The 10,475-nt window shown below is 31.4% G+C and overlaps 1 protein-coding gene across 3 annotated transcripts in view; it reads right to left on the bottom strand.

Annotated features, from left to right (window-relative positions):
- LOC106462658 (phosphatidylinositol-binding clathrin assembly protein LAP-like) overlaps positions 1-10,475 on the bottom strand; it is a 66,993-nt gene continuing 56,518 nt past the window's right edge. Inside the window, exons 15-19 of one of the 3 annotated variants that reach the window (XM_022390238.1) lie at positions 5,621-5,798; positions 5,332-5,467; positions 4,583-4,669; positions 2,290-2,478; positions 1-1,879 (exon numbers count right to left, since the gene is read on the bottom strand). In XM_022390238.1, the coding sequence (XP_022245946.1) occupies positions 2,293-2,478; positions 4,583-4,669; positions 5,332-5,467; positions 5,621-5,798 (587 nt within the window). In that variant the 3' untranslated portion in view covers positions 1-1,879; positions 2,290-2,292. Of the gene's footprint in view, positions 1,880-2,289; positions 2,479-4,582; positions 4,684-5,331; positions 5,468-5,616; positions 5,799-10,475 lie in introns of those variants that run through there. The other 2 variants (XM_022390241.1, XM_022390244.1) reach the window with 2 other exon arrangements.

Genomic DNA, 10,475 nt, shown 5'->3' with positions numbered 1-10,475 from the left:
TAACACTTGGTTTTATTGATTTTTATGAGAAAAGACTGAATACAATACAAAGCCATGTTATAATTTTCATGCAGAACATGAGGTTCTCGATGTAGTTTTAAGGCTACAATACCACAACCCCATCTAATTGTGTTTTTTTAAAAGATTTTTCTTGAGAAGCACTGCTTGAACTAGTTTGAAAGGATAAATAACAGTACTTAATCCAATCTCCTTCATTTTCATGAGAAAGATTAGAAGAAAATTAATAAAAAACAAAAGTTTTACAAAAAAATACTTAATAGTGCTTGATATGTTTTACATTTTGAACATAATATTGGTTAATAATGAAAGATTAACAATCAACAAAATCAGATTATGATTTTAAAACTACCTGAAACCTATTTTTTTCAACCTATAGTTTTGAGATTAGAATAATATGCAACATGTATATGAGAGAAACAGAAGACAAAAACTCATACTAAAAAACAGTTAATTAATTTTGATACAAAACATTTTTTATTACGTTTAATAAACTAATCAATATAAAAATACCAATAATTCTAATTTCATGTTAAACTAATTAGCTACAAAAAACGCAACTTTTTCCAAAATGGAAATCTCTGTTGGTCAAAGTGTTAAAAAACTGTAAAGTATATTGTGAGAAATAGAGAACTGAAAAAAATATTTCAAACAAATGTTGATCTCAAATCTTAGCAAATAAGAATACAACACTTAATTTCAGAAAATACAATTTTTCTAACCAACCCAATTTGGAAATGTAATTAGATACTATATGAAGAGATAATATATGACAATTCAATATAAAATGATACAAAACATAATGAAAAACAATCAGAACCATAAATAAACATTTCTCTCATATATTACCCCAGAGTTGAGTTTATTCTACACTTGATCCTATATCCTTACAACTACAGGTATACCTTTTATTCAGATGCTAAGATTCAACTAACCAAGACTGGAAGAGTCAAAAAGAAAAACAAACTTCTGTGTAAACACACACAAAAAAAAAAAAAAACACAAACAAAAACTTAACAATTGATCCAAAGAAACTGCAAAAATAGTTTGTCAATTCAAGCTAAAAATACAGTTCAACTCTTTGCTTGTTTCTTGCAAAATATTCTACTAAATTATTAAACTATTTCTTTTTCATTGTCTTACAATAAAAGTAAGCAAAATCATACTCTAAGGAAATGCAAGTTTAAAAAAACTTGAATGGATATTTTCAATTAGAATATGAAAAAATACAACATCAAATCTAAGTTCTAACACTCTCCTGTTTAGCATTCTTGAACATACTTATATATTTTAACAAAGCATGTTGCTTTTTGATCAAGCCAAGTAATTTGAAAATGTGCAATATGAATTAGTTATTATTTTGTAAGTAGGACAAAATCACATAAAAATGACCATTTAATAACAATTATATATATAGTTTATTTATTTATATACATACATACAAAATTATTGAAAACTTAAGTGAAGTTACTCAAACTTTATGTTATCAGCAAATTAAAAGTTCCAAGTTGAGATACATGTTTTGCTAGAACTCTCGCATATTATTCTAGAGGTAGATTTTACAGATACATAGTACAAGGTTATGAAAATAATGAATCTCAACTAGATCACAACTTGCATATTTATGTAGTTATAATACGAATATGTGAACGTCAACAAAGGTTATTAATTGGCAAATGCATCTCCACTTGTGCTTGTTTATCAAATGCAAGATAAAAGAATATCTAACTTGTTGAGGAAATAATAATAAAAAGCCTTGCAATGAAATCACAATGTTGGGGTGGGTATCTATTTCCAATGAAGAAACATATGGTCCCCAACCATGCATGTCTGGTACCTTCTAAATGTGATAGTTGTGGCCCTGTAATGCCAAAAAATAATAATTTAAGATTACTCGGCTTACTTATCAATGATTCTTCTAGTGTAACGATCAGCCACAATCTAATCAATAATTCAAACCCTTACTCATAGTCTCATCCTTAAGTGTTGAAAGGTTAATTTCTTATGATAAAGGCTAAATATCTATATTTTAAATGCAAAAATACACGTGTTTAAATTTTTTTGACACTTATTCAAATCTTAAAGAGTGAAAATCTATTAAACTATATATATCCTAAGAATATTTCATTTACATTTCATTACACAAAACTGAATACAGCATTAAAATATATAGCTTTAACAAAGCCTAACTTTATTCTACAAAGCCCGACTAATCAAGGTTTAGGTCATTTTAGTGAGACCATGAAAAACAAACAGGCTGACGCAACTTACTCTTCATAAAGCACCAAATGGGTCATTAACTGTTGAGGCAGTGGTGTGGGAATTACTGGTGTGAGAGGGAACAGGTTGCTGAGGCTGCATACCAGCATACATTCTCAAAGAAGATTGATGCAAAGGTAAGGGAGGACCAAAACTCATTCCCATACCAACTGGAGCCATAGGTCCTCTCATACCTGCTAACTATAGGGAAGAAATATATCAATGTGTGAGTAAAGCATTACTGTAAATATACAGCAATTTATCATGAAATAAATAAAATTTAGCTTTTAGGAAACATCTCTAGTACAAGCCTTATTTCTATAATATTTTGGGTCTTTTTTTTTTTCCAAAAATAATTACTATCTAGAAATTAGGGACTTTGCAAGGTTACAGATTTGAAGGTTTTGTTTAAGTTTGTATAAATTTAAAGATTTGTATAAGTGTTAAGACTGGAAAAATATTTATATATTTCAGAACAATAAATCTAGTTGTGATGAAATTTATTGTTTTTTTTCTAAATAGAGAGTTTATTAAATTTTCAGTTTTAATATTTAGTTTATATAGTTAAAGCAACTGGTATGGAAGGTATTTAACTTGAAAATAATTTAGCAATACTTCTATATCTTTCATACTACTGCAGCAATTTTAATTTTACATAAGCATAAAAGATAATGAAGATAAATCTTTGGTGAAATTTTAAAGCAACAGTTTTTTCATACATACCTACTGGATTTTTAATTTACATTCTTTCAAGTATTTCAGTTTTTGTTTTGGAAAACTCTCAAGTTTAGATTTAACAGAGAATAACATTTATTATAAATACACTATATATAAATCCTTAACAATACTTGTTTATAAAATACATTTATTTTTCCTATTTCACCCACTTAAAAGCTTATAATACAAAAATTAATATTACATTGACTCAGTATAGATTTAACCAGTTTTCAAAACTGAATCAATGATATGTGCAACATGTTCTAACTCAACAATATGTATCAGGTGAAATCAATGAAAAGTTATTAACTTAATAGCTAAATGATATTGGGATGGAAAAAAAAAGCCTATAATTAAAATTCTGAGCTATCTCTTAAGATTAAAATTTTATAATTACTCATTATCCTTAACCTAAGTTTAAACAGCTGACATATTGCCCTGTACTACCTTACACAACGAAGTTGTTTGGTATAGTAACAGTTCATACTTGTCTTTAATTTAAACATTTTTGCAGTCAACCATACAATTTGTAAACTAAAGAACTCTAAACTGCATGTTTCAATGAAAATAAAGTTTTTGCTTCATCAAAGCCAAACAGAGATAATGGAGTGATGGTTTAGGATATAACTAGTAATACTTCAAAGTTAAATTATATATTAAGTAATATTAGAACATACATGAAATTAAAGTCTAAAAATTGAAAGTTACGGAGGTTCCTTTTACAAGTTCTGAAAAACATGGTTATATCTGAAGACAATAAGCTATAGACAAAGTGAATAAGGTTTACAAAGAGTGTAGAAGAGTTGATCTTGAAGATACTGGAACTTAAAATCAGACTGTTCAGACTATCTTTGTTTTGTATTTTATTCATTGCAGAACATTATGCTATAAAGTAAACAGTTCTAGTTTTTCTACTGGTCTTTGTACAAGGTCAGTTGTTTTTTTGTACGAAATTGTGAACAAAACATCTAAGCATTACTAAGGGGTAAGTTTACCATTTACCCATGATGAAAGAAAGTCCACTTATGAAAGCCCTCAAGCTAACTTTTTCCCATCGATGCTGCATATTTTAAAATATTGTGAGTAAACACCAATAAGTTAAAGTTATTCCACAATGGCTTGAAAGAATCATATCTTAATTTTAATGAAATTTAAACCAGCATTTGTTTTGGCAAACTTAAAGGAAAGACATTAAGAAAAACGGTAGTTAAAATTTAAGACATTCTAATAGCAATACTATTTTTCTAAATTACTATACATTTAACTCCTCTCACTGCAATAAAAATAAAGATTATTACAGAAACCCAAACTTATATTACAAATATGTCTTAATGAAAAGATAAAATACTCTCAAAACGTTCATTACTTTAATACAGGGTGTCCCAAAAGCCAGTTGCTGATGCAACACTGAAGAAATTGAAGTACTTTTCTTGTGTTTTTATTTACAGAGTTTTGAAATAATGGCACTGAAAATTGATGAAGGTAATCTGGTATAAACATCTTCATTATTGTATTGACTTTGATGGCAGGCCTTTGCCCATGTTCTATAAACAAGTATAGAATATTTGACCTATGGCAACCAACTTACCATATAAGTATGTGGAGTAACCATACTTGGAACTGTAGTCTGCTGAGAGTAATGGCCTGCCGTACTCCAGTGGCTTGCAGGAGTCGTCTGTGATGACAAACCCATAATAAAAAAACAATAATCTAATATTCATCAACAGGATTTGCAAATATTACTTGATTCACATTTTACACATAAGTTAAAGACTTTTATGAAAGAGTTCCAAGGGAAATGAAGCAGTTTCTTGTGGATGTGAAAAACATTAGGTTTTATTATAACTGAAATGGAAACATAAATTCCTACCACAGATGCCATCTACTTGCAATGTAACAATTGCATGGAAAATTTTGTGAATGTATTTGTTGAAGCTATTCAATACTTGCATATAAGTTAATAATTGTGAATGGGGTCTATTAAAAAGCCTGTATTAACCCGTTGATTTTGATATTAAACCTTTTACTTTAAAATACATGTATCGTCAACAAAAAATTGCTGATAACCATAAATTTAACCTATTTATTTTATACCTCTGTTGGCAATAAGTAAAGTATGGTTATTTATCAAATATTTTATCATTCAGTAAAAATACTGCACATGGCTGAAAGTAGTTACAGGTCTATAAGTGATCAATGAATATATTTTCATTAAGTAAATTAGTCTGAGTCAATCATCCATCACAGTTCTCCTATAAGTTATTTAGCTAGTTCAGTGGTCTTCCAAAACGAAAACATCCAAAACCATATAACAGAAAATAACGACACTTCGGTTACCATTGTTTGTTGATATACATGTTGTGGTGATGCCCATCCCATAGGAACTACAGTTGATGGCATGGGTTGCATCCAGCTTGCCCCAATACCCGATTTATTTTCATTCTTTGGGGAACTCCACTGATGGCCTCCTTGTCTAAAAGAACAAAGAGTAAGTGGTTTAGGTTTAATGAATTGACATTATGCAAGTAATTTTCAAAAATTACATACAAATATATACAAATTCTGAGGAAGCTTAGAAACATTTTTAACTAATCAAATTCAGTACAATGAACCTATATAAACTTACTTTTTTATCTGTGGACCGAAACCAGATATATCTAGGTTCTGAGCGAGACTGGCTATACTTGAATCTAGATCACCTTTCATTATACCACTTTGGTTGGTTTTACTTTCTGTAGTTCCTCCTGCTAATTTAACAACAGTTGACTGCTGAGGCTGAAGAACATCACCAAAGGCATCGAGTCCTGTAGTTGTAATGATATTACCAAAACTCTCACAAAAAAGCTACTTTTTTCAATCATCTTAAACTTTGTACTGTTTAGAATTATATGCAAGTTTAGAAAAGTAATTAAGGAATCAGAGTTAAGATTTATTATCATTACTGTAATGTTTTGAACATTGTATTTTTTGTAAGGACCAAAAAATATATATAAAAATAAATTTGTTCTAAATTATGCTAATACAAAAGTGAATCCTGATGAATTACACATACATAAAGAAAAATAAATTTTGTGTTGCTATATGCAGGTTTAACACAATCAATCACATGTAATATATAACATAAAGGTGTTGATGTCAAAAAATAAAACAGCAAGAGGAATCTATTAAACTTATAAATTTTATTTTTTACACTTACATACAAAACAGTATTAAAAGAATTATGGAAACTTCAATCAAACTTAAGGATTTTGAATTTACATAATTCACATTTTCATTTACAGTAAAGTTTTCTCAGTTTATCAAAGTTACATTCAGGAATTTGATTCAACACTATTGCCTAACATAACTCACTCATCTTCATGACATCAAAAGAAATTATCCCAAATATACACTTTAACGTTTTGGGGAATAAATTAAGCTTAAACAATGGCAAAAATTATAATCTAAATTATCATTTCTTAAAAAGTGTATCATATCTGACTTAGGAAATCTGAATTCCTTTTGCAAGTTTCCAAAAAATTACTTCATAGATGCATTCAACTGTTTTGTGCTACTTTTGTTTCAAAACAAAGATACAAATCCACTAAATGTTTTCAAAAATAAAATAACAGATCATCAAAATCTGAAGTACCTGATCACCAAGTCTAGCACTATCAAGTTCTAAACTATAACTGGTGGTTTGTGAGGTGCAAGCAACTTTAACATTCAGTCTGTGAGTCCATGAGACTGAATTTGGGGGAGTTAGTGGTCTACAGAGGACATTAAAGTTCCTGGTATTCAAGTCAGAACAAAACAAAAATGTACCGTAGTAAAGGGCTTGACCTGTTAGAAAACTAAACCTAACTTCCCAAAGAACTCTCCTCTCAACAATGTTCAGCCAAGAATATGCAGAGTTTAGGGGGTTAGCTTGACTGTGTTCTACTTGCCCAAAATAATAGGAATGTTCATATTCAAGAAGGTATTAATTGCACTTAGTTACCTTACAGTGGTAAGTAAGCTGCATTGAGCCTTTCTTGGCAATCTCTATTGACTGAACTCATGAAATTGCTCAGGAACTAGATCTGGTATTACCCAACATTTGTGGCCACTTGTGTGTTCTGTATGAAATTTGCAACTTTCTCCTACATAGCCTAGAAATTAGTGAGAATTTGACTATTTTGATGGCCAATTCAGACTCCAAATATGGCAAAAAGTTCGAATCTCTAATCAGAATTACAAAAGAGAAAGTATTGGAAAGTTATGTTTGGTAATCAACACAAAAATATTTTCTCTTTTACTTGCAGACTGACTGGTAAGAAAAAAACAAACATAAGGGAAGCTAAGAATTACAAAACAAAATCAAAAGTGACATGAGAATAAATGAAACTGGAACAAGTATAGACAAGTGCTTCCAATAAGAACACAGCTGTTCAACAATATTGCTGCAGATGCAGTGAATTTGTTTGTAAGCTTGCCACCACAATACTCTTCTCACAAAAAATGAAATATATTTATTATCACAGTAGCTTATAATCTGCATAATAACACTCAGTGTTTGTGTGTGTCACATAACACCTCTTAAACTGCTGGTCACACCGAGTTCTAAGTGGTACCAAATGAATCCCCTTGGTCTAGAGGTTGGGGACAGGTAAAATTTTTCCAAATAATATTTACAGAACTACCCATCACTGACACTGAAAGATAAAAAATGCCTATGATCAGTCAGTATAGATTTCCCTAATAATTTTGATATTTATAAAGAAAGAGAGAGACTGTAAATTGTTCTTTATCTGGTGAAAATGTTATGTTTTATTAAAAATATTGATAGATATTTTTGTTTTTTAAAAAACATACAAGAAAATTGATGTGGAATTTTACATGACAAGATGTGCATAATCAGTACATTGTCATGAGAATCAAACATTGTTAAAGAAAGCTGACACTTTAACTTATCATCTCCATTGGTCTAAAGAAATTTCAACTGTTATCTTTATTTTTTAAATCTTCCAAAGCAGATCACACAAATTGTTTTCACAACTAAATAAAAGGCTAATGTACAGGTTTCCCCAGGTATTATTTTATGTGTTTGTTGTTTGAAAGTTAAAAGTTTCCTAATCTGAAAATCTAGTTCTGATAAATACCTCCTCTCACAAAAAGTTTTCTAAACTAGTATTGCTCTCTATCGGCACAAATTTTTCACTTACCACTAGCCTTGCAACTCCCACTTCTTTCTGCATATCAATATGCAAGTGATCATGCAGCAACCCTCAACCAATAGGAGTGCAACACAACCCTTATCATAACTAGCACCCTCTTTAATCATGCACTTGTTAATTACTTCCAGATTGTTCATAACTAATTGAATCAAATCACAATGGAAGTGGGGAGGATGGGTGGGAAATGTGAGATGTAAGTACTGATCAGAAATACATTTTGAGTTTAGGAAAATATTAACCTCCACAAAAAGCTAGAATCCCACATTGAACTGGTGGAGGGCCAGTGAGAATATGATCCTTCTTAAGAAAGCACCCAAAGAAATACCATGAGATGTGTTAAAGAATGAAAAACATCACACCAGTGGGAGACCGCTTCATTTCTGGGCCAGGTATACTCTTCGCCCTTCAGAAATGTGTCACCAAAACCTAAAGGGTGGAAACATGAAGGGGCTCAAAAAGTTTCAGCAGGAAAGGGACCTCCAGGTGTCAAGTGGCTATGGCACAACAGATCGTAAATTAGAGTTTGATCTCAACCAACACCTGGTGCCATCTAGAACTGTACATCAGATCCACAGTATGAAGATAGTCCTCTATCTTGCACCTCAAAAATGGGAACTGGATGGGAATACGAGCATACGTACCAAGAACATAACTCTGCAGGTGTACACCTCCAACACAACCAACATCCAGCAGATAGTAGAAAGTAAGGAGAGCTCATGAGGCATTCATCTCCAGTCAAAAACCTGGTAACAATGAGGATATTACTTCCAGTCTAGGCAGGAACAGGGAAGCCAGCCTTAAACGTGTGGGTAATCATGTGTTTCATCCAACATCAAATAACACCAGATCTACCATCAATCAACATCCAGCAGACAGTAGGAAGATGAGGAGAGACATCAATCTGAGGTAACATCTCCAGTTCCAAAACTGGCAGCAATAGCAATTTATCATCCAGTCTGTGGTAGGAGGAAGGAACCAGCCAAACATGTGAGGACTTATGCTACAACCAACACCTGGCAGCATCCGGAATTGTGCATTATATCTGCAGTAGGAAGTGTGTCACATCAATGACACCATCAGAATATCACCACCCTACTCTCAACTGAGTGATATTGTGCTTCACTCAGGAGGATTAGCCAACATGGTCCACCACCCCAGTCCTTCGTATTTGAAAATAGCAGGCGAGTGATTTTTACCACTCACCTGAAAAATGGTATGGTGAGTGATTTTTATAACTCACCTGAAAATTGTATGGTGAGTGATTTTTATAACTCACCTGAAAATTGTATGGTGAGTGATTTTAATCATCATAATGGAGTCAATAAAACAAACAGTAAACTAAAAAAAAAAAATCTTCATTTATTTAACTTTTTTTTCAAAACTCTGTGTATACATGTGTTATCTTCATAAAGGTTTTGCAGTATTTAGTAATTCCTCCAAAACCCTTAAAATTAACCCTTGATTATCAACATTTGATGAAAATGGGCCTAACTGAATTTTTTTCTTTTATAAGTAAGTAAAAATATTGGCAGATAATCAATGATGGTGGATGAGGATGCACAGAATAGGTTACTCCATCACCAAAGGCAGTAAATTCATGAAATTTAGGGAGAGGCTGAACACTTGCCCTATATAATATAAGCTAAGAAATTATTATGCCTCTTTTTTTAGTATAGCACCCAAACCTGAAAAATTGTTTGATAAAACTGTTTGGCAGGAAATTAACCAGAGTTTATGCACTGTTATTTTGAGCATTCGAAAAAGTAGCCAAAACTGGGTGTGAAATTAGAGTAAAGTTATTAATGACACAAAATCTTTGTCAAGGAAGTCCTTAAACTAAATAATTAAAGGAGGAGTAAAGCCAATGCTGGATTTAAATCCGATCAATTTGGCCACTATTTGTACTATTCATATTCCTTCACAAATATTGGTCCAATTTCAATGCACGGCTTACATCTCACGTTGAACACATGCAAAATTTATGATAATTCGCCATCTGTTAGTACAATATCAACATATCAGCTCATAAAAATATTTACCTTTACAACCAACTTAGTTCCACGTTTTTTGTCTCATAGCTGATGGTATCCAGTAATTATTACTTTAAAAAAGTGGATAAGCATATGCTCGTAACTGTCACTGCCATTATTCTACATGAACGGCAATTTACAAAAGTAGATTGTAGTATCCGATTTGGATTAATGTGCACTCAACAACAACGCTTGTGTTGTGGATCGTAAGTGCAGCAATGGTAAACAGCTGTATTAGTCGCTGTCAGAATCTGAA

This window comes from Limulus polyphemus, unplaced genomic scaffold (genome assembly GCF_000517525.1).
Source record: "Limulus polyphemus unplaced genomic scaffold, Limulus_polyphemus-2.1.2 Scaffold47, whole genome shotgun sequence".
Classification (NCBI taxonomy): Eukaryota; Metazoa; Arthropoda; class Merostomata; order Xiphosura; family Limulidae; genus Limulus; species Limulus polyphemus.
Note: the sequence above shows the minus strand (reverse complement) of the source record. Positions and strands in the feature narration are given on the sequence as shown.